At 41.9% G+C, this 25,490-nt stretch overlaps 1 protein-coding gene across 1 annotated transcript; it reads left to right on the top strand.

The window, feature by feature from the left end:
• The first annotated feature begins 104 nt into the window (after window positions 1–104).
• On the top strand, window positions 105–5,738 carry Rich (Guanine nucleotide exchange factor subunit Rich). Its single transcript, XM_065864849.2, has 3 exons — window positions 105–260; window positions 344–2,434; window positions 3,106–5,738. Exons 2-3 carry the CDS (start codon window positions 362–364, stop codon window positions 5,329–5,331), a joined length of 4,299 nt encoding a protein of 1,432 aa, XP_065720921.1. The 5' UTR covers window positions 105–260; window positions 344–361; the 3' UTR covers window positions 5,332–5,738.
• Window positions 5,739–25,490: the final 19,752 nt, after the last annotated feature.

The following is a 25,490-nucleotide window of genomic DNA, read 5'->3' as shown; positions in this document are numbered from 1 at the left end:
TTGCAATATCAAGAAGAATGAATAACTACTGACGGTCTTTTTTAACGGAAAAAAACCTTAGCTATCAGCACTCTTGCTTGAACAAAATCAGTGGTGCGAAACAACGATTGGCAAACAGCTGTGATTTTGGGACGTTTGCCAACACTCACATTTGTATACGCGTAAAATCGCGCAGACTTTTTTGTTGTCCCGTGGAATGTTTGGTAAAAGTGCTAATTAGGCGAGGGAGATCATGTAAAACTGGGCGTAACCCACAGAATGTAAATGCACCCGCACCCGTGCGCTGGCTGAATCCGTTTTTCCGCAGCCCTGCCCTTGCTAATGCAGTTTTTTGTTTGCGCAGTAACTTTTCACTCGGAGGATGTACTTTCCCGTGGGCTGGCCCAAGCGGGTGGGCCTGGCGCTGCCCGGCGAGAGCGCCTGCATCCGGCACATCTGCTGCGACGCGGTCAAAATACTCGTGGCCGCCGTGGGCGATGACTTCCTCGGCATCTGGTACGCAAACCCGCTCATTCCCATCGCCTACTTCCGACGGACGGAAGACTCCCTGCGGCAGTACGGCGGTAACCAACTGATCGTGTGGAAGCCGGACTCCCGGCAGCTGGCGCTGCTCACCGCATCCGGCGCCCTGTTGCTGTACCAACTGGACTTCGATGCCAATGGAAGTGGGATCCTTCTGCAGGTGGATCCACCCGCCGCGAGCCTTAAGCGCGACTCCGCCGAGCTGTTCATCAAGGAGAATATTCCCCGGCTGAGCGTGCGCGAGCTGTGCAGCGTGACTTTGGGCTCTGTCATCACAACTGTGTGCTGTATCAGTCTCAGCGAACTGCTTCTGGCCACCCAATCCTGCGAACTGCTGCGTCTTCAGTGGACTCAGTTGGAGCACGCGGAGAACGACCTGGAGCTCCCAGCCTTAGCTGCCATTAAGCTGCGCGACATTCCCTTCTATGTGCAACAGCAGCCACAGCAGTCGTCCGCCCGGAGCGTTCCGCCCTTGAGCAGGGACTCCTACGTAGCCTCGCTGGAATACTCTCCGTTCATCGGAGGCTGTGCGGCCGTCTTTAGCGATCGCCGTGCCGCCTTCCTAATTGCCAACCATCTGAGATTCGAGACCGACCACATGCACGGCTTCTGGGTGCCGGACGTAGAGGATGCGAGCGTCTGCAGCGTAAACCACAAGTTCAGACTGTTGGCCTACGGCCAGGAGAGCTCCGCGGTTAATGTTTACGCGATAGATGATGCCACCGGAGGTCTGGAGTTTTCGCACCGCCTCATGCTTACGGAGAATGTGCTGCCCGGCAGTCTGGGTTCGGTGAACGAGCTAAAGTGGAGCCCTGACGGCTGCGTCCTGGCCGTTAGTTGGACGAATGGCGGTCTGTCCCTGTGGAGCACGTTTGGAGCATTGCTGATGTCTACTCTAAGCTGGGACTTTGGCCTCAACGTAGACTTGGTTCGCCAGAATCCACTCAAACTCCGCCGCCTGGAATGGTCCACCGAGGGCTACCAACTCTTCATGCTGACGCAAAAGCCGCCAGAGAGGGAGGAAAATGATAATAGCAATGTGCTGCAGCTACAGTTTGTAAAGAGTGCGTTAAGCATGAATCCCTGCATGACGACAAATCCGCACATCCTGCTGCAGGGCGACGACTGTCTGTATCTCAACCAGGGCAACAACTTGGAGCTGACGTACGCCGGCAGCCAGGCCACATTCCCCTCAAGCGGTGCGGGCTCGAATGATTCGATGTCCGGCGACGGAGACTGCCTCGAGTTGAAACAGAGCCCGCATACGGGCAGTATTCTTACGGAAAGTAAGTATTGGACAGTGTTGCAGCTACCGTTAAACTACGCGGCCACCAACTGGCCAATCCGATATGCTGCAATTGATCCGGACGGACTGCACTTAGCGGTGGCTGGACGCACTGGACTGGCACACTACTCGATGGTGACCCGACGCTGGAAGCTCTTCGGCAATGAGTCGCAGGAGAAGGATTTTGTTGTCTCCGGAGGTCTTCTCTGGTGGCATGGCTTTGTGGTCATGGGATGCTACTCACTTCTGGACCGCACAGACGAGCTGCGTTGCTATCCGGCGGACTGCAAACTAGATAACCAGTACGGCCACAAGCTGCAGGTGCGTGCGCCTGTAATTAGCCTGAACTCATTCCGGCACCAGTTGATTGTGCTCACAGCCGATGGGATCGTGAGCCTGTTCAACATGTCAAAAAAGTCGGCCTATGCATTGGATATTCAGTGTGCCTATGAACTGGATGTAAAGAGCATCTGCATCCACCCCGCATGCATAGTGAGTTTGACAGTGACGAACCTAAAGAATGAGCTAAAACCACAGGGTCAGCAGCAAGGTGGAGAGCAGGCGGAGACTATAATTGTGAATGTTTGCGGACGCATCTTGATGATCCAACGCGATGCCAGCGAACAGGTAAATTATGGTGGATTGAATTTTAAATCAAACAAGAGAAAACTTAATGTATATCTAAGGGCTTTAGGTTATCTATTAGTACACTAAAGAAGAATTGAATTTTTATTTCTTTTTCGATGACGAACCTGCCGTTACCAGATAATTATATACTATATTCGTCGGAAAGTATGTAACAGGCATTAGGAAGCGTTTCCGACCCCATAAAGTATATATGTTCTTGATCAGGATCACTAGCCGAGTCGATCTAGCCATGTCCGTCTGACCGTTAGAACGCTGAGATCTCGGAAACTATAAGAGCTAGGCTATTGGGATTTGGCATGCAGATTCCTGAGCTTCTTGCGCAGCGCAAGTTTGTTTCAGCAAGGTGCCACGCCCACTCTGACGCCCTTAAACCGCCCAAAACTGTGGCAAAAAAAGTTTGCTACGCCTACTCTAACGCCCATAACGCTTAAAACTGTCTACCGCTTACATAACCATGTATTAAGATCACGGGTACGTGGCGTATTTCGATCTCGCTTCGCTGCTTGCATGTCTCCATTTCCCTTTGGTCCCTTTGGCTGAGTAACGGGTATCTGATAGTCGAGGTACTCGACTATAGCGTTCTTCCTTGTTTAAATATAATTTGTATAAATTTTTTGGATATCACTTATGTTAACTCTTTTACCAAATAGGTTCCCAACACTTTGCTTGCCACGTGCTTGGCTAGCTGCGTTGAAGTGTTTTGGCTCTCGCACTCCCTGGAGCGCTGTGCTATGCGCGACTGTCTTTGGCTTTACTCGGGGGCCCACGGTATGCGAGTGTGGCTTCCCATTCTGCCACCAGGAAGGGAGCGACGCGAGGGAGAGCAAGGCGGTGCTCAGCGTATGCACAGCTTTATGTCCAAGCGGATCATGCTGGGATTTCCGCTTAAACTTTATCCGCTGGTCGTGCTCTTCGACAATGTGATTGTGCTAGGTGTGGAGAACGAAAGCACGCTATATGCCAACGAGCAGGGCTCCCACTTCTCACTTCCATTTGCTGTGATGGAGCGCAAGTCGCAGATCTATCTGCACAAAGTGCTTCGCCAGTTGATCAAGCGGAATCTTGGATACTCAGCCTGGGAGATCGCGCAGTCGTGTCGCTCATTGCCGTACTTTCCACACGCCCTGGAACTACTCCTGCACGAGGTTCTCGAAGAAGAGGCCACTAGCAAACATCCCATTCCGGACGCCCAGTTGCCTAGCATTCTGGATTTTATAAGGGAGTTCCCCGTCTACTTGGAGACAATTGTTCAGTGTGCCCGCAAAACAGAGATCGCCCTATGGCCGTATCTGTTTTCAATGGCTGGTAAGCCCAAGGATCTATTCCAAATGTGTCTGCAATCAGAACAGCTAGACACGGCTGCCAGCTACCTTATAATCCTGCAGAATCTGGAACCCTCTGTAGTAAGCAAGCAATATGCCACTATGCTGCTAGATATTGCTCTGCAGCAGCGAAAGTGGGAGCTAGCCAAGGATCTTATCCGATTTCTAAAAGCCATCGACCCAAACGAGATCGACTCGCCGCGCTCCTCGATGGTTGTGAATGTAAAAATTGCACCGCCTCCCCAGGTGAACACACAGCAGCAGGTGAACCAGAATGCAGATGCCTTTAATATGGTCCTCGGTCCCATTGCCAGAGAGAGAAGCTTCTCCACTACGGTGACTAGCAACCTGCCAAAAGACAAACAAGCTCCTGGTGCCCCACCAGTAGCTCCTGTGACGGAAACGAGCAGTTCAGGAGCACCTACAGTGGTGCGTCGACGGTCTACTAAGCAGCGCGAGACGTTCTGCATCGATCTGATTCTCCAGCGCCATGCACGCCAGCTACTGCAGAACCACAAACTAACGGATTTGGGCTATATGTGCGCCTATCTGGACTTTCACCTTGTTAGCTGGCTGTCGCAGGAATCGGAGCGTGCAGCTAAATTGGACGACTTTGCCGGAGCCCTGCAGGCACTACACTTGGAACTGCAGCTACCCAGCCCGTTTCCGACTTCGGTAAAGGACGATTTTGCCCAGTTACGCGTCAGTCTTCGGCAGACAGGTGGCGGGGGATCTTCACAGACGTCGGAATCTGGCTACTTTAGTCTTGCCACGCCCAATGGGGCTGCTACGCAGTCTCCACAGCTGCAGCCAAGTATTAGGGAGGAGGAGGAAGAGCTGCAGCAACCCAGCTCCTTACCAGTTCTGAAGACGCGCTCAGGCTCACAGCTTTCGTTCGACAACTTCCGCTACCGCCGTCTCTACTCGCTTCCGGCATCGGAGGACGACCTGGCTGTGGATCCGTTACCCGAGAAGCTGTCCATCAAGCTGCGTTATCTGTTGCAGCTATTTATCGAGGCTAATTGCACGGACTACGCGCTGGTTCTTTCCATTCTGCTCCAAGATGCGGCCTCCATCTCTCGAATTGTTAATGGAATAATCCGGAGCGAATCTGTTCACACCTGTCGGCGCACGGAGACAGCCCTTAAGCAATTAAGTCAGAGCACCTTCGAACACAGTGGATCTTTGTACCGGGGATTCGTCCTCACTTTGCAGCCACACGTTTACTTGCTGGAACAGTACATACAGTCGTTGGGGGAGACCGCCTGCTCGCCGCTCCAAGATTCCAGCCCGGGCACCGAGCAGGGCGTGGACATCGCCACTGGACTGGAAAATGAAGAGGGCGAATTTGTGCCAAAATCGCAGCAGGCAAACGGAAACCAATGGACGTTGGCGGACCACCACCCAAATCTACAGCGGCTCACGCGGCACGCAAGTCTAGAGTCGAACGGGAACGCAGCGGTGGTCAGCGGATCCTCCGCCCATTCAACGCCCACCCAGCGCCAGCTTCCCCGGCAGAACAGCCGCGAGCGAGAGGGCTGTCGCCTCATGTAAGCCGCTAGCCGTTAACCGTTATCCGAGAGGTTAATCCGTACTCCACATACTCAGCGCTAGGAGGAAGATACGTACTCTATACGAGCACTTTTTAGTCCGTGGAGGACACCGTTTTGTTGCTGTAAGTCGTTGTTAAAATTTTCTGTTAATTGTAAGCCAGCGTACACACTCAGAAACAGGGTTAGAGAAAAGACCGGACAGAAACTCACACGCAGACAACGAAGCGTCGCCGGCTAACCAAAACAAACAACCGTAAAACCGTATGAAGCATACGTAATGTAATCCATAATTTAGTAGATGAAATTTGCTGCAATATTTGTTAATTAAAATTATACAAACAATATACTTAAATATACAAATCAAATAAAATTATATTTTTACTAATAAATGAAACTATTTAACAATAAGTGTCTCTGATATTTTAATATTACTGCGTGGAGTCACTGAGAGAATTTACGAATGGATGAAGAACTTATAAACGTGCAACTAACGAAATGATTTAGTGCTTGCTAATAATTGAGTCTTCAAAACATTCGTATGAAGGCCCGTTTTCTTTTCCTCATGGTAAATAAATGTCTTATATTTGTATATAATTTGTATGTTAACTAAAACATTTTTTCATGAAATAATGAACATGACAATTGCATTGACTAAAAAATAACCGAAAAAAATATAAAATCGTTTAGTTTGTTTTTCATAAGATGTGGTCTAAACATCAAAATGTCTTCGTTATTATACCCGTTATACTCGTAGGGTAAAGCGGTATGTTGTATCAAGCCAAAACAATCTCTTAACGAGGTAATAAAAATAGTGACAATCGGAACTTCATCAAAAAAATTTTTGTAATATCAACTTTTGTGACGAAAAAACAATATACGAACTACCAAATAAACGAACGAATCGTTTCCGACCCTAAAAAGTACAATATTCTTTATCAGGATCATTAGACAAGTATTCGTCTATCAGTGCGTCTGTTTATCTGTTTAAAGAAAAGGCCGCAACATCTAATGTTCTTAGTTTTGACTAGTCACCGTCGCACCTTCTTCTCCGTCCACAGTGATTCGGGAAAAAGTATGTTACAGGTAGAAGAAGGGTTTCCGACCCTATAAATAATGTATATTCTTGATCATTATCACAACCCGAGTCGCTGTGAACGCTGTGATCTCGGAAACTATTAAAGCTATACAGTAGGGATTGGGCATGCAGATTCTAGAGATTCTGGTGCAGCTCAATTTTTTTTCAGCACGGTGTCACGCCCAATCTGACGGCCAAAGACCTCACCAAAAGGTAGTGACCACATTATTAAGGATTAAAATGTAAACTACATTTTATTTTATTCCGCTTGTCAATACCTACCGGAACGTCGAAAATAGTTATCATCGGACCATCAGGTAATTATCTTAGTCCCGTATCTAGCCAGAGTTTTCATTTATTTTTATTAAGCAGCTCGAGCCGTTAAGTAAGTTATTGTTGATTATTCATTATTCCGTCAACACTAGAGTTCTTAACCGGTAGCCAAGATTTTCTTCTTTCACCAGGCGTTTGTCAAATGATTTCGGAGACCGAAAGCGTTGTGTATTTTCAAGTCTCCCCAATTTTCGGAGGATCAGAGGCCATGACATTCACCTCAGCGACTATTGTGACCCGGCATGTTGACTGCGACAACGTCAGTTGTAATTTGTTCGCTGCTGCTGTAAAAGTTAATCGCTGTGACTGATTCATTACGTGCTTTGCTTGATTTGGTAATGCAGGTGGTAGTTAGGATAGTGCCACCGCCGGAGTGCTGTCCCCGTCGAGTCTGTGTTGTGCGAGCTGCGCTTTTGAAGTTTTCCCACCAAGTTTTCGCATCGCCAATTCACAACGTTCGGCTCACACTCATGCAGAGTTTCAGTATATGCACTTGAGAAAAGCGGATTTTCTTTTCGTGTTTCTTACGAGATTATTTATTTATTTTTAAGAACACTGGTTAGTAAATAAACATAACGCAACGAAATTACATGCTTGTTTAATCGTTTTCTTGAGTATCTGCCAATATAAGCAGCCTTTCATTAACAACTTGGGACGTATACTACTTCGAATACTACATTTTTCGCTGAGTGTAGAGTTCCGCGTCTATGGATGGCGGACTCGGCAGCTTACAATAAAACCGTAAGTCTTACTGGGCGTAATCACTGTAATGTTACGATGCGGCAGGCGGGCGGCCAAAGTCGCAGAAGTTGCGAGTTCGCTCTCAAACGTCGGGCCCCCGGGGCGCAATATTTAAGTTGGAAAGCAGGAATTCGTGTACCTCGCATCCTTCCGGATCCGGGCGGGCTGAAATACAACTATCGACGCTGCGCCGAAGAGCCGGCCTACAGTCACGGAGGTGGCGGGCGCAGCGGCAGCACATAAATAAAAGCATCAACACCAGACACATGGCAAGTTGCAGCGGAAGTCGTCGTCGTCACCGTCAAGTGCGCAGACATTTTTTGAGAAACTTTTCCGAATTCCTTATATTGCGGCCAGGAGCTGGCAGCCACCGACAACAATAACAACTGTAATAACGCCGCAGACAACGCAATATCCAGCACCAACAACCACGCAGCCACTACAATGTAATCAACAACGCCACATGCGACTCTCGTCCTCCAGGAGCTGAAGGAGGAGGACGTGGAGGAGGAGGTGTGGTGGGCGGGGAAGAGCGGCAAAGTGGCTGCCGGCCAGTCAAGGGTTAAGGATGCACTCAGATAATTGCCATGAACGAATTGACCCCAGGAAAATTGGTTTTTATTCAATATAAATATCATAGGAAAAATAGGTTAAAATGAGTAATTAGAAATCTTAATGGCGTGATCGCGTGATCATGGTACTTTAAGATGGTAAAGGATAATGGGATCCTTCAAGACAAATCCTTGTTATCTAGCTCTTACAGTTTTTAAGATCATACGGACTAGCTCGACTTGGCTTGTAATCCTGATCAATAAGAATATCCATTCCTAAGGGGTTGGAAACGTTTTCTTATCTGTTGCACAGCTCTTAAAAAATAGAATGTAACTTAGGGTGATATTTTCATAAGTGTTAAATAAATAAAAACAGCTCGATAATTTTCGAAAGCTTGTAGCACCGTGTTGTATTAGTCATAGTTTTTGCAGTTAAGGGTGTTTTTTCTTAGTGCCGGTACAAATGCATCCTCGTGTGTTGTGGTCGTAGAAGAAACAACTTTTGCCGAATATCCGATGAAAATTCGAGTTGCCCTGGCGATTTTGATGAATTCCTCAATAAACACACAAACATGCATATGTGTGTGCAGGCATGTTCATATGAATGTGCTATTCAGTTTATAGTTGCAACTTGCAACTGCAGCCGGGGTTTATTGCAGCTGTGGCAAGTATCGCTTTGTGGGGATGAATGGCATGTAAGCTTGTTGTGGTTGCAATAAAAGTCTTTACTAGGACCTATAACGTGGAAATGTGTTTTGGCATTTTGGTAAACGAATTAAGCATATTGGATGCTAGTTTGCAGTGGAACGATTTTCGCCGACTAGCCGCTACAGAAATGTATTGGCGACAGTATTGAGAATGGTTCGGCGAATCTTTCTTTCTAAATGAAAAATATAATATACATTTTAATAGTTTATCCGATTTGAAAAATATACAAAATAAGTAAATAACATAATAATTAAACAAGGGAAAACGCTATAGTCGAGTACCTCGACTATCAGATACCCGTTACTCAGCTAAATGGAGATATGCAAGCAGCAAAGCGAGACTAAAATGCGCCACCTACCGGCGGTATACAGATTTAAGCGTTATGGGCGTTAGAGTGGGCGTGGCAAATTTTTTTTGGATCAATCGATAGGTATTGACGAGACCAATACATTTCAGTTAAAATTTTTTATCTAGCATGAAAATTGTGGGCGTCACAGGTTTTTGCGGTTTGTGGGCGTTAAAGTGGGCGTGGCAAACTTTTTTTTGGCTCAATCGATAGGTATTGATGAGAACATTACATTTCAGTTAAAATTTTCTATCTAGCATCAAAACTGTAGGAGCCACAGTTTTGGGCGGTTTGTGGGCGTTAGAGTGGGCGTGGCAGTCTACTGAAACAAACTTGCGCTGCGTAAGAAGCTCAGGAATCTGCACGCCAAATCTCAATAGCCTAGCTCTCATAGTTTCCGAGATCTCAGCGTTCATCCGGACAGACGGACAGACGGACAGACAGACAGACGGACATGGCTAGATCGACTCGGCTAGTGATCCTGATCAAGAATATATATACTTTATGGGGTCGGAAACGCTTCCTTCTGCCTGTTACATACTTTCCGACGAATCTAGTATACCCTTTTACTCTACGAGTAACGGGTATAACTAGGGACGGCAATAATTTTAACCAAACTTTTATGGTTTAAGTCATTCAACTATGCATTTATTCTTTTTACGTTTTATACTTTTATCCAAGGGTGTTTCGTTACTGAACATGTTCTTACTATATACGGGTAGTTACTAATCAGGGTCATAACTTACCGATAGGTATTAACAAGAAAGGAAGTTAGCTTTGGCAAGCCGAAGTTTGTATACCCTTGCAGTTATAATTGTTAAGTTTAATTCGAAATTCTTAAAAATACAAAAAATTATATTCCCAATAGTATAAGATAATATGGCAAAAAACACCGAAGCTATAATTTGTTATTATTTTCCCACCAATTTCCGATCGTTCCTATGGCAGCTATATGGTATAGTCGTCCGATTTTGATAAAATTAAATTCAAAATTCAGAACTAATTAAAAAATGTTGTTTCCAAGCGAAGGAGGTTATATGTTAATAAACACCAAAGTTATAATTTTTAAATATTTGTTTCCGATTATTCCTATGGGAGCTATAAAATGTAGTTGTCTGATCAGGCTGGTTCCGACTTATATACTACCTGCAAAAGAAAGAATACTTTTGGGAAAGTTTCTGCCCGATAGCTTTAAAACTGAGAGACTAGCTTGCGTAGAAACGGACGGATAGACGGACAGACAGACATGGCTAGATCGACTCGTCTAGTGATGCTGATCAAGAATATATAACCTTTATGGGGTCGGAAACGTCTTCTTCACTGCGATGCAAACTTCTTACTGAAATCATAATACCCTCTGCAAGGGTATAAAAAATAAATAAATGAATCTATTTTAATACAAAATAATACGGCATTCTGTGCAAATAAACTTGCCCTGCGGAATCTCTAGAATCTGCATGCTTAGTCCCAACTTTCTAGCCTTTATGATTTCCAAGAACTCATTGTTTTTAAAGTTGGTTGACAGACAGGCAGGGGGACAAACTGACATGGTTAGTTCGACTCAAACCTGATGAAGGATATATTTTATTTATGAAGTCGAAAACGCTCCATTCGTCGTGTACATACTTCTGACATACTTTCCCTTTTACTCTAAGAGTATCCGGAATAACTACCGAAAAATAAATAAAACGAAATTGGAAGTACATTTATGGTAGGTTAATACAAACTAGTAAAGATTTTCCAAATATTTTCAAAATATATTATCAATATATTAAATTATTATGAGGACTTTAATAATCGTTCGGAACTTCAATAGTTTTGCATTTTATTTAGATAGCCATCTGAATGCAAAGAAAGAAATGGCGTTATCTTCGAGTACATTACACTTGGTTTTCAATTTGAGCCAACACACATTTTGTTTATTTATCTTGGCACCCTTCGCTGCTGTTATTTGTAGCTGCTGCTCCTCCGGTAATTTCGGTTGTTATGCGGAAAGTTTTTGTGAGTCGGCAGGGGGTTGAAATTCGTTTTAAAAACCCGAAACCAAAAACAATTTCATTAGCATAGATTACGAGTCATTCAGACAAAACAACGGCTTGCATTTCAAATGAACTTTAAAAACAGACTGACGCCCAGGACACCAGACCCATACCCATCCTTGCTCTCGGTAAACCGTCTGTTGTGCAGTTCAATGGAAGGAAACATGGCAGTGCAAGTTGCTATTTCTCCCCCAACTGCAATGACGGTTCCATCGGGTCTACCATTTTTTGGTGTAAAAATTTCTAAATTGTACATTCATTGCATTTGCATTTTACAAGTAAATCCCCAACTGCCAATCCAATGCATGTTGCAAACGCTTCCCAGACTCGATTCCTTCCGTCTGTCTATTTGTTTGTAGCCAGCCAAGCGTCTAACCATTCGTCCAGGAACCCGATCCCAGTCTCAGGCCCCGGCACCGAATCTGACCCCCGATCCTCGACCTTTCGGTCGTGTCCATGCCGGCGCTTTTGTGTAAAACACTAAAAAGTCTACACTTCTCTTCGTTTTTCGCCCCCCAACTCCGCTGCAGCTTCAACTTTGAACCAACACGAGGCTGAGGACCCCCAAAAAACATAATAAAAGCTCAAAATGCAGCCGGGCGGAGGACGAGTGCCAGGACGAGCCCCGGATAACTTTTCCCCCCGAAAATCACAGAATCAACTTACACTGCAGTCCATTGCGGGCAACGCAGCTCCATCTCCAGCTCCAACTCCATCTGCAGTTCTGTTTCTGTTGTTGTCCCTACATCGTTAGCTGCATTGAAGTTTGTCCTGCCCCGGACCACCCATGCCCATCGCCCATCGCCGGACCCCCGAGGCTGCTCCGTTCCCGGACCCGGCGTTCGAATTGCTTTTTGTGAGCATGAATAGATAAATACGCTGAGCAGTAGCACCAACTGGTAGGTGTCGGTTCCCGGTCCCCGGTCCCGCTCAGCCTCCCCTGCCGAGTCTTCCACAGAGTTCGTCCCAGGCCTCGGCTCGTCTATGCGAAATTTGAAAACCGCAAACTTTTTGATTCACTGTGAAAAATATTAAAGTTTACTGAAAAGGGTGCATTCGGAAACGGGAGATGAACTTCACAATATTTATAACAGGTTTTAAGTGATGGCTTATCATTAAAAAAATTAAACAGGGCTAATTAATTTATTCTGAAGCAGTAGTTTATGCTGGGGAACTATTTGTCATTGTAATGCGAAAATTTTAGTTTTACCTATTTTCTGTCGTAAGATTGGGATCTGAATAACCACAAAAATCGGACAAGATCAATACTTTTTTGATTCTATTTTATAGATCCTAATATTTTGATATTTATATTTTAATGATATGAAAGACTAAATAGGGAAAAGAGATAAAAATATAATCTGATATCATTTTAGTTAAACTTACCTTCATCTCTTGAATCAAATAATCTAAAATTTTCAAAAAAAGGAGAAAAACCTTTTTACTCAACTATTTGCTTAAAACAACTGTTGTTTACATTATATGTGATACTGGGAGTAGTATTTCTAGCTAAATAGCGGCTAGAAGGCACATGACTAAAACTCTCTTTCCTGTGTCTTCTAAAATAAGTTCAGATTTTTATAACTTTCTTGCAGTGCTGGAGTTTTCACTTCGTTGACTTGGAGTACGGAGGCGTTGGGCGGAGGTGTCTGAAGATGTCCATCGCAACTGTCGAATTTTATTTATTTCGCCAGGGCCAAAAGCTCACAATAGAAACGTTAATGGCAACGTCCGACCCCAGGCAGGGATCCATGGGCGTCCGTAACAGAGCTTCCGCTGGTTCCTTGAGGCGGTACCCCACTCGCTGGCCCCACCCAGCTGGACCGCCCATTACCACTTTGTGGATGGATGGATAATATAATGGAAGGTGCGGGATGCATGTGTGTGGTGTGCCCTGTGCTCCCCACAAAAGAATTGCCAAAGTTTTGGTTGTTGTTTCTTCGCAGCAGCGTGTGTGTGCGTGTGCCATGTAAATGTTAATGCCCTGTGCCCTGCTCACCTACAACGTACCGCTGCCCTTCCGAGGGGTTGCGCAGGTGGGTGCCTTGCCGGCTGGCTGGATGGGAGCCGGAGCCGGAGCAGCGTTTTATCACGTGTCAGCAGCAGCATTGACGTTGACTCGCTCTTCCTCGCCGCCTGGCGCACGCCCCTCGGCAGGATCTGAAGCTGGTCCAGATGGAGATGGAGATGGACACGTGAGGAATGAGCCAGCTCATGTAAATCACAGTGGGAAATGCCATGATTTTTCCTCAGCTTGATGACAAACGGGTTTTTACAAATCATGTGGCATTTTCGCTCATTCTTTTTCGGGTCGGAAATATCCGTACTAACACCTTGCAAATTTGACCAAATAAATTAACGTAATGTCTAAGAACTAATTATCGTATACTAACTATATCTGGATAAGATTATAAGGTAAACGTCTAGAAAAAGGGTCCATCAAAAATAATTTTTTTTGCGGTTTTGGGGCACCTGCCCCTTTTCTAGACTATTACCGTTAATAAGGATAATTGGTTATTTAGTTAAAATTGATACAAGAGTAACAGTCAAATATAAAACGGTCGATCTAGTTAGGGGCCGTCCATAAGCCACTTAAGCCATTTAAAAGTGGAATAAATAACATAAAGGTTAAAATTAAATTTTTACTTTTCCACGTGGACATTTACCTCGACCCCCCCTCCCCCCTCGTGGAAAATCGTGAACTTTTGGAATGTAGGTGGGTATTGATATTCAAAACAAAATATTCAAAATTGTGGGCGCTAGACCGGTTTTAGTGTTATGGGCGTTTGTGGGCGTTAAAGTGTGCGTGGTATCCTGCTTAAATAAACTGGCGCTGCGCAAGAACCTCTAGAATATTTCCGTATTTGTTTTTATAGTTTCCTAAATCTCTGCGCTCAAACGGACGGACGCAAGGACAGACACACCGACATGGCTACTTCGACTCGACAAGTCATCCTGATCGAAAATGTATACTCAATAGGGTCGGAAACGCTTCCTTCTACCTGTTACATACTTTCGGACGAATCTAAAATACTCTTTTACTCTACGAGTAACGCTATAAGTATTTACAAACCATTTACATTTTATAATTTAAATGAAAATCAAACAATTGTCTTATACGATCAACTGTCTAAACTGGTGTACTGTATTATATGTATATCACTGTGGACGGCAATACACGTAGTGGCGAAGCGCGCAAGAGAGCGTGCGAAGACAACTACTATATATAGCCGCAGAATTGAAAATCTGCCATTATGGTCCGATCGTAACGAGTGAGTCGAAAGGTATCGCAAAAACTAAGAAGATTGCATACCAAGACTTTCAAAATATAGATTTTTTTGGGAGAAAAAGCGGTGAAAGTGTTAAAGTAAAAATTTAGAAAATTTGAGCTGCTGGATACGGTGGGGATAAAAGCCCCCGGCTGTTTAGCCAGTTTTATTCTTACTGAGAATACGCGTCGAATGACAGCTTATTTGTTGAAATCCGATGTCCCGTTCAAAAGTAATTCAAAAAACAAGATTTTCTTCTTCTTCCCAAAATGAAAATGTTTGTCCCTTTGTTTGTGGGTTTGTATGCATCCCACCTTAGTTTTAGGGTTTTGGAAACCCTATGGGTGTATAAAGTAGCTTGAAATAGAAAACGTTTGTTCTACGACTTTTGGAAAAACCCGCAAGTTTAGCGGAAAATCAAAAAAAAAAGCCAGATTTAAAATGCTTATAGTATCTAAACAACTAATGCTACACAAACGTGCTATATATCTCTGAAAAGGTAATTTAATTTGGTAAATACTCTTTATATAGTAAAATTGTCTGAGTATAAAAGATTTAGAGTTATGACAAAAAGTTATTTTTTAAAACCACTTTTTGTCTATTTTCTCAAAATTGAGCCAACCGTTTTTTTTATTTTCAAATCACTTAGCCCTTGAGATTCCTCAACTTTTGATATTTAACACTTTTTGCCCTAAAAATTACCGCTTGGAAGATTTAAGCGATAAAAAGTGCAACTCGTTTCAGCACCGTATACGAAATATTTCATACTTATTAGAATAAACAAGAAAAAACCAATTTGATGAAAAAAATTCCTATTATATTTTTTTAAACGGAAAATCTGTTATGGTTTTAGGGTCCTTTACTTGCATGAAGCTAATCGAAATAGGAAACATGATATATTTGTTCTACCACCTTGGAAAAACCCTCTAGTTCGGCGTGAAATGTAAGAAACGACAGAATTCTCTTGGAATTTGAAACTATACAGCCCTTGAGATTCCCATACTGAACCCTCCTCGAGGGTGCCGACTGGTAATGACGCTACAGTGCCTAATTTAAGGTGGCGTTCAGCTAAGATTAGGGATCGAATCTGTGTGTTTGGTTTTTCAATAGCCAAGTCATATGGGGACGACTCCTAGTCATGGTATGGGGGTACTTAAACTCTTGTGCAAAAAAAAACTTCTGATATCAAACGAAAACTCCTCTTAACGAGGTAAAAAGTAGTGGCGAACGCGCCTTTAACAAAAATTTCTTATATCAACAATTGTGACGAAAAATGATATTACATTCGATAAAATAAATAAACAATATTAAATTTATGTATTCGGCTCGCTGCAAATGAAAATTTACGTGTAGGTAAATAAATATTTACTGTTGCGGGCCGAAATCATAAATTTTATATAGTTTATTTATTTTATCGAATGTTATATCATTTTTCTTCAATATTGTTGATATCAGAAATTTTGATTGGCGCGTTCGCTACTACTTTTTACCTCGTTAAGAGGTGTTTTTGTTTGATAATAGTCTGCTCCTTTGTTTTTTAGTATACTTATTATTTATATAAAATGCAATTACATTTCATGTTGAGTTAGCTTCTTTTCTCGTTTTATAATAGTTTACTTCTTCCTACTTGTTGTCAACGAATATAAAGTTTCAGATTTAACAAGAAATGAAGTTAACTTTGGCAAGCCGAAGCTTGTATACTTTTGCAGTTATATTTATTAAATTTAAAAATACAAAAAATGATATTCCCCAAAGTATATATGTCAGAAAACACCGAAGGTATAATTCGTTTCATATTATTTTCCCACAAATTTTCCGATCGTTCCTATGGCAGCTATATGAAATAGTCGTCCGATTTTGATAAAACTAAATTCGAAATTCAGAACTAATTCAAAAATGTTATTTACAAGCGTAGGAGTTTATATGTTAAAAAACACGGAAGCTAAAACTTGTTTCATATTATTTTCCAACCAATTTTCCGATCGTTCCTATGGCAGCTATATTATATAGTCGTCCGATTTTGATAAAATTAAATTCGAAATTCAGAACTAATTAAACAATGTTATTTCCAAGCGTAGAAGGTTATATGTTAAAAAACACCGAAGCTATAATTTGTTTCATATTATTTTCCCACCAGTTTTCCGATCGTTCCTATGGCAGCTACATGATAGAGTCGTCCGATTTTGATAATACTTAATTCGAAACATTAAAATTTATTAAAAAATGATATTTCCAAGCTTAGGAGGTTATATAGTAGGAAACACCAAAGAAATAATTTTTTTAAATTTTTTTTCCGATTATTCCTATGGGAGGTATATTATATACTACCTGCAAAAGAAATACGACTTTTGGGAAAGTTTCAGCTCGATAGCTTTATAACTGAGAGACTAGTTTGCGTAGAAACGGACGGACAGATGGACATGGCTAGATCGACTCGCCTAGTCATGCTGATCAAGAATATATATACTTTATGGTGTCGGAAACATCTCCTCCTTTGAATTGCAAACTTCTGATTGAAATCAATATACCCTCTGCAAGGGTATAAAAAGAAATAACTAAAGCCGAATTTTAGCAATCAGTCAAAAGGGGGCACAAACAACCTGCTTCTCATAATTTTCTCAATATGGTACTAAAACAAATTACGATAAGACGGAGTGCATAGTATTTATAAATACGCTTTTAACAACATATAGCAGAAGTCTGTTGCTTAGGTTTTAAAAAATATTACAATCAAATTAAAATTTTAAATTAAAGTTTAAAAAAAAAAAGAAAATTTTTTTTTGGTATAACTTTGAACGGACAATCAGATCTCAACAAATGAGGCGTCATTCGATGCGTATTTTCAGTAAAAATACAACAAGACTAATAAAAACTGGGGCATTTTCCCCAATGGTCCCAACATCTCAAATTTTCATGATTTTTGTTTTTACACTTTCACTACTTTTTTACCGAAACCAATTAGAAGTCTTGGTATGCAGTAGTATAGTAGTCGTCGTCACTTCGTCACTACGTGGACTGCCGTCCACAGTGCTATTGCATAAATGTAGAAAATATTCGATTATGTGTTCATTCATATTTATCATTATCATTATATATTTATCAAGTTAATGAGAAAAGGATTAGACTGCAAAATGTAATATTTTACTATTTTAAATGAATGCACCCGCAATGTATGAAAATCATAGCGGAAGATATTTCAATTGAACATGAAATTGGATTTGCTGTGCTTCTATCAGTGAGGCAAACCAAAATCAGAGGAGACCCCAAGCCAGGTTACGTTAAGCTAAACGTAACGTGACGTGACGAGGACATTAAAAGCAGAACTGCTTGGAAGGAGCACCAGGAGATGTCCCCGCCCACCGCCTTTTTGAGCTGCCTGCCATTGAGGTGCAAAGTTTACCTCATTAATTCATTAATCAATGTGTCTGCACCCTGCCCTTGTCTGTGTGCGGGGAGGTGGGAGGCGCGTGGGCGGGGGCTGGGCTGTGCGTGTGAGCAAGTGCGTCTGCTTTGTTTTGGCACTTTTGGACGAGCAGCACCTGTACATAATGGGCTTTGTTCTACGCCTCGCCGATGGGCGATGGGCTGTGGGCAACAGTGGGCGGGTCGCAGTCGGGGGCGGACCAGCTGCTTACGTCTCGTTGCACACCCCAAAAAGAGGGCTGGGGAGGGGCATGACTCGACCCGACTGCGAAAACTCGAATGAAGATTTATGCTTTGCTCCAGTTACCATTCACCATTAGCCGTAAAGCCACCCCTCCTCCCGCTTTTCGTCGATCATCTCCGTTTGCTAGTTTCGTTTTCGATTTCGATTTCATGGCTTTTACACGCGCTTTTGGCCAAAGAAAGCGAGGAAAACTAGAGCGAAATTTATGCAACTCACTTCCGTGGGAACTAAAAAGCCATTTACGCAATACAACAGCGCAAAAACTTAATTTCCTGCCCCATTCTGGCCAGTCCAGCTCCCCGGAAGCCACCCCCTCCGTGACCCGCAACATATGCCGAAGATCATTAACTTCCAAGGGGGAGTGGTGCAAATGGGGAGGGCGAAACTATGGCTGGCTAGATAAACTGCAATTTCGTAGCAACACCTGCGAACTGCTTAAGTTTTACCAAGAGCTTCGCCAGTTATGGCCACGGCAATAAGCTCCATCCTGCTGCCACCCCTTGCATTTTGCCCCCGACGTTGTAATCCAAGAGATTTCACCCTTTATGAGCCTGTTTGGCTATCAGTGGCTCCTGTGAGCCAGTGCATCAGCTTCAGAGGGTGTGCTGCAGGCGCATAACACTTAAGCAACATAGCAGGCCAAGAGGACATAAAAGTCCAGCCGACAAAGTAACCAAAGTGGCGAACTTGGTCCGGGCAGGACCGGTGAAGATGCGAGCGGGACGCCCTAATTGCTGGATTTCCAATGCGATTTGAGCTATTGACCATTAGTTACGCCTCAATTAAAACAGAATTTAAGGTTATGTATTTAAAAATACATTATATTTAAATTGAAATTTATTTATTGATTGCTTTAAATGGGCTTATCTTTGCCCAAAATTGAATAATTCATAATAACTCCATTAAATAGTCGACCTTGTTTTAAGAGCATTATTTTACTTAGCACCTTTTATAATAAGTATAATGGCAATAAAGTTATATTTTCAATTATCGCTTTCTAATTACTTTAAAGTGTAAGAAAAAATGAAAAGTAGTGTGCTGTTCTTGTGTGTTAAGAAGTGTTGAGTTAAGTTGGTTTGAGAAAATACCTTTTAAAAGAAATATTAATGTTAAAAAATGATTAATTATTTTATAAATCAAATTAAGTTTGTTTATAAAATCTAATTAAGAGAAAATTTCGCAACGCTCCAGGCTTTAGACACACTTGGTCGCCTGGATGTACTTGAGGAAGTGGAAAAATAAGCAGAGGCTTTTGGTGTGTGTGCTTTGCTTAAGATCATTTATGGCAGAATTATGCATATTTTTATTGCACTAGACTTGCATAAATTCAGGCATTATTGCACTTTACGACCAGCTGCTGTCCATACACCCCCGCCACCACACCTCCTCACAGGTGACTGGCATGCAATGTCGGAATCAAAAGCCACAGACATAAAGGGAGCAGGTGGAGTGGATCGTCATCGGACATGGAAGGCATAGATTTTTGCATGCCTTGGCCTGTCACCGAGGAGGTGTCCCTGCTGCAGCTGTCCTGGCTGCACTTAAATACCGAGCCCTTCGTCCTTGGGCCCGTGCACAGGACTTTTGTCGAAAATTTCTGTCATTCGGCATGTCCGCCGCAGCCCACCCCACTCCCAAACCCACTCGCCCTACCAATGCCGATGATGTTTGGCAGGCTGCTTTGAAATTTAGATTTTTATGACTTCTACGGGGGGAGGGATGCTGATGACGAGAGTGCTGAAATTGGCTCTCATCTATTAGAAATGCACAGTTCGGCATTATTTGCCGAATAAACTGTGGAAATATGCTAAAATTTCGGCCAGTAAATGCACAGGTATTCTTAGGGGTGTGCCGTGGCTACCATAAAAAGGGTTAATGGCCATAGAAATGCGAGACTTGTCAGCAGGAATTGCTGGGGAAATTATTGAAATTCTTTTAGGTGTTGTTTGCCTGGTCCGCCCTGTTGATATTGCCACTCGAATCGGATGTGACAGCGTTTTACTTTTTATTTCTATTCCTGCTGCATAATTTCCACCCCTTCGCACCCCCTGCTAAGTGTTGGTTTACAAATGTGGCACGCTTTTAGGCTCGCATTATGCCAAGTGTTTGAGTGAGTTTCGAGTGTTGGATTCGAATATCCTGGCACCCACTCACCCACCTAGGGGCGGCCAACTTATGTGGCTGCAAAGTTGCCGTGCCAACTTCATCAAGGGATCGAAATCGAAAAGTGTTAGGCAAATGAGATGTGATAGTTTTCGGAGTGTTAGCAAGGAAGCCCAGGGTGTTTCGGGGTGAGATTGGATTGCGGGGCTTCTGTTGGGCTAAGGAGGCTTCTCTGGCCTCCACAGCCATTAAATTCCTCTATCGTCTCTAATTTAATGCTCGCCACAACGCTTTCGATTGGCCTGAGCTCATTAAGTATACGCACTGATGGCAATTTGCCAAGCCAACACATAACTCTTATTTCCGCTGTCCAGGGGGAATTTGTTGTTTTGTTCACATAATTCCATTGAAAACCATTTTTATGACGGCGAATATTGTTTTCGTAAAAAAATTAAAACATTGCTTAATGATCACAAAAAGTTGGGGATAAAATGGCAAACGATTGCAGATTATATATTGCAAATAATGACACGCCCCGACCAACACCGCCGGCCTGAGCTTAAATCCCTGGCACATTAAACGCTTTTTAATTCGATTTTTTACGATTTTATTCCGGCGCTGTTTGTTTGCGTCTTTGAGGCTATTTTATTATTTGCCGGTGCCGCCGCTGCCGAGGCTGAAAATCATTGTCTGCCATTGAAAATAATTTAATATGCAAATTATTATAAATGCACATCACTTTGCAGAGTAATTTTAATAGCTGCCACTGTCGAGCCAAAGCAAAACCAGCAAAAAAGGACTTAAACTGATTTCACACAGGGCACAAACCAACCGCAATCGATGAATCGCCCCCGTTGGAAAGGCGTGCAGAATAAATAAATAAATAAACAAACAAACCCGTTCAGTACTCGAAATTTGAGCTGTTTATATCGATGCATATATACACATATTTTTTATGCACTTTAACGATAATTGTTTAAATACTCTCAGGGCTTGGTCAAAAAGTTGACAAACTCTCTGTCGCACTGGCTGACTCGCCGGTTATTCCCCTTTGTTTGTTGACACAGTTTAAGTGGCCATGGCAAATGTGCAAATGCGTATTTTAAATGGTTAATTAATAGAAATGGTTTATGAGCTGAAAAGCGAGACTGCCTTGGGCAGACTGGCTAAATGATGAAATGCGACAGGCTTTGATATGTATACGGATGTGCTATATCCAGCCTGTATCATACATTTTCCTAAGTGGTAACTCAATGCCTTTCTTATATTTACAGGTTTCACATATTTATTGTGTTAGGGAAGGCCTACTTAGATTGAGATACTTTAAATTACAATCAACTATCTTGGCTAATGTATAGTTCTGGGAGGCTTTGTCCTCGGAGGCCGGAAAAGTTGAAGTGGTGAAGTGTGTATTCCGAAATTTAAATCTTGCCTTTATAAGTGTCGGGGACACAAAAGTTATGTTCATAAACATTTTAAAATTATAAATAACTTACAATTACACCTATTTAATCTTGAGCAGGATCTCTGGCTGAGTCAATATATATATAAATAGCCATGTCTGTCCGTTTGATCCGAAAGATCTCAGGAACCATGGTATAGACACTATCTGTAGCATGCTGGTAATAATTCATTCTGTCAATAGGTTTTAAAACACTAAAATAATCTAAAATTTAAACAAAATCCTATTGAAGGGTATGTTTTAAGTCAAAGTTCCATGAAATGGGATTACAAAAGCAAGCAATATGTTAATCTGATGTTATAGTTCGTTGATTTGTCGGGCAGCTGTTCGCAACTGAACATAAACATCCTAGTCGACGTCGTCACCGACGAAAATGATTTGTAAATTTTGTAATATTCATGTTCAATAACAGTATTGTGTGGTGGAGTCGCGGTATTATACATAATCCTAAACATATTTAAAAATACGTGTTACTGGGAACTACGCGTATACAACCTTATAAAGTATATGTGTTATTGATAAGGATTACGGGCGGAGCGGCTATAACTGACCGTATGAACGCCGAGATCTCTGGATTTATAAAAGCCAAAAGGATGTAATAAAGCTCGCTGGTTTAATTGTTTGTGGAGCCCAAAGTGTTGATGTTATATTTAAAATTATAACTGAAATGTATTTAGTCAATAAGTAGGAATTCACTCTACACACAAGAAATTTTATTGGTCTACTTAATTAATGCATGTTCCTGTAAAAATAGTACGTTACTATATTAACTAGTTGTATTTGTAATTCTTTTTATAGTGTTTACCATTAATAGTTAAACTTCTAGTGACATTGTTACGTTAACGTGATGTGTGTATTTTGTTACAAAAACAGTTACAAAACAGTTAATAAACTAGCAACAAGAAAGGAAGCTTACTTTGCCAAGCCGAAGTTTCTATACCCTTGCAAGTCGTTACCATGGGAGCATTGTATGTACAGAGCCTTCCGATTTTGGTAAAACTAAAAACTAATTACAGGGTTATATAGATATTGTTCCATTTTAAGGTACTACCGTATATAAACGAAATAATAATTAACCCGATGGTTCCTGTGGCATCCATCTGATAATGTCGTCGATTTTTTTTTAAATTTTATTCGACAGTCTGAAATATTATAAGAATGATATTTCCTAGACAAAAAGTTTATATTTCAAAAACACCAAAGTTATAACTTTTTTAACATTAAATAAATTTTTTCTTTATCCTTTCTATGGGAGCTATGAGCGGCTAGTTCCAAATATATATATACTTTATGAGGTCGGTAACGTCTCCTTTACAGCGTTTCCAACTTCTGAATAAAATCATTATACCCTCTGCAAGGGTATAAGAATACCTCTTAACGAGGTTAAAACAATGTGTCGATCGTAGCTTCAGCATACAAAAGTTTTGATATACAGTTTTGTGACGAAAAATGATTTTAAATTCGACATAATAAGTACACTTGCTAAAAGGTATTAATTTGTCCCACTACAATAGAAAATGACCGTACGGATGAAGCTTTAATATTTTTAACCCTTTATGCGTTAAGCTCTACGTTTCTTGAAAAATTGCGTTAATGAGAAAACTTGTATTTATTTATTTGTGTGGTGAAGGTGCGATCGTCTCTAGTGTTTTACCTCGATAATAGGTGCTTTTGCTTAATACAATATACTACATATTAAACAATTTAGTAGTTTACATTTCAACCCCTTTTTAAATTTTTAGCGGACTTTAATAAGGTTTTCTTTATGACGACTAGTGCGCTCTCCTTTTGGCTTGCCTACTGTTTGCACAGAGCCCCGCCCAGCGGTTTGTAAGGTACTCGCCTTCCATTTGGCACAACTGCAAACCCGCCCTCAAGCCCGCGATGTTTGCCCCCCCATGGCAATGTGTTTGCGCTTTAATTGAATATAAATGTAAATTAATGATGCAAAAATAATTTTTGCTTCAAGGCTTACCTCGCTTTTACCCGCTTTTCCGTATTGCTTGTTTATATTAAAGTATGCGCGTACGTGTGTGCGAAGTCGCCAAACTCGCTGTTGTTGTTGTTGCAGTTTGTAAACATTTTCATTTGGCAGCGTTTTCAGCTTTTACAGGCAGTTATGTAATTAATTTGCATTTAACTAAATTTACATAAATAAATACGTAGGAATTTAAGTGGGTATAATCTACCTATACGCTAATGTATTAGTGCGAACACTTTTACTCCAGTAGGCGCCACAAAAATCGAATTTAAATTCAGAGTGAAAGCAAAAATAGCTTTTGTTTAAACGGGAGCTTAAGAGAAAATAACAGTGGATTTTCCCAGGATCGACATACCCACGACAATAAAAACACGTTTAAATTTCTATATATATATATATATATTTAATATATATTTTATTTTATTGTTTGTTTTTATTTTTTCGGTTTTCATCATTTGTTGTTATAGTAAAAGTTGCTTAGCTTGCGGTTTTAGTATATTACAAAATTATTTTAGTGAATAACCTAAAAACATTCATAGAGAGTAGTGGTTGTAGTAGTCGGAACTTAGCTCACAATCAAACAATGTAGTTCACAATAGATAAATGATGTTCGTCCGCCTGTCTGTCCTCCTCACTCGGCTTCCTGTTATTCATTATCAATTAGTTCGGTATCAAAAATGTCTGGAGTGTAACTGTGTCGGAGTGTGGCTGTACGTGAGTGTTGATTTGGCTGGGAGAGTAGAGGCAACCGCTTGCATTTTATCCTTAAACAGATTGAGGTTAGGTTGAGCTCAGTTTGAGGTTGGGTCGAACTGAAGATGTGCTTGGGCCAGGTGACGGCGACTGAAGAGCGCTTAAGGAAAGCCCGTTCGGGGATTTACTGGCATTTAGGAGGTATTAACTGTGGTTTCTGCTGCCTCTCACTCAAGTACAGTTGCCTCCGTTCTCGCAGAGCTCGGTTCTGTTGTCTATAGCTTATGATCAAGTGGTGTTATCCTTTTATCGGGCTTTACTTTAAGTTTATTCTGGGGATTGACCTTAACGTTTTTTCTGGGGACTGCTTTGGGGTTCTGTGTGGTTGGCTTTAGCTATATTTATCCGTACGTTACAATATTTATATGTTTGTATGCATATGTATATGTATCTATGTGGGCCTGTTTGTATGTATGTATTCCGTTTCATGCAGGACTTATACACAAATACTGATGATGTTTCTAAGATGCCGGCTATGTTAGTTCTCTTTGATTGATGTATGGTATGTATGCTTCTTCCTCCAATTCGATTTGCTCCTGTTTCCTCGTATTCAATATGCAACTTTGCTACTATGGCTAACGACAATGCAACTACAATTTTTGGGGGTTTTCTAACGACACATTTAAATATTTTGCAAACTGCTCTACTTTAAAATAGTTTTTGTTTTATGTTTTAATCATATGCAATTCGATTTCAGCCTTCCCTAACCTTCTTTAACTTTCCTACTTCTCGCCCCTGTTCCTGTTCCCATTTCCGTTCCCGTTTCCGATTCCGACCTCTCTTCGATCGATCATTTCCGTTTCCGCCAATAGGCTGCCAAAAAGTATGCTACACGTTTCCTCACGATCGTCACTACGTCTTACTGTTATCTTTTGCCTAGAGTTAGAGTATTTTTTAGCCTACCTCTCGTCTTCCTATTGATAGCTATGCGTTTGCTCATTATTGCTTTTACTTTTACGTTATTTCTCATATACTCGTATATATCTATTAATATTAGTTATCCTGGGGGTCTCCCGCTGCACATCTCGTCGTGCTCAGGGTTTCTTTCGCTTTGAAAAAATCAAGGTACACACTAAAAATAGTTAGGTTTTGTTTTATCGCTTTAGGTAGGTTGTGTTTTGTTTTGGTATCT

This window comes from Drosophila suzukii, chromosome 3, assembly GCF_043229965.1.
Source record: "Drosophila suzukii chromosome 3, CBGP_Dsuzu_IsoJpt1.0, whole genome shotgun sequence".
NCBI lineage: Eukaryota > Metazoa > Arthropoda > Insecta > Diptera > Drosophilidae > Drosophila > Drosophila suzukii.
This window is presented reverse-complemented; position numbering and strand designations above follow the sequence as displayed.

Excerpts from the sequence above, each read along its gene's own strand:
- Rich (XM_065864849.2), top strand. The coding sequence starts at position 362 with ATGTACTTTCCCGTGGGCTGGCCCAAGCGGGTGGGCCTGGCGCTGCCC. Across the intron at positions 2,435-3,105 it reads AACGCGATGCCAGCGAACAG|GTTCCCAACACTTTGCTTGC; the intron begins GTAAATTATGGT and ends TTTACCAAATAG.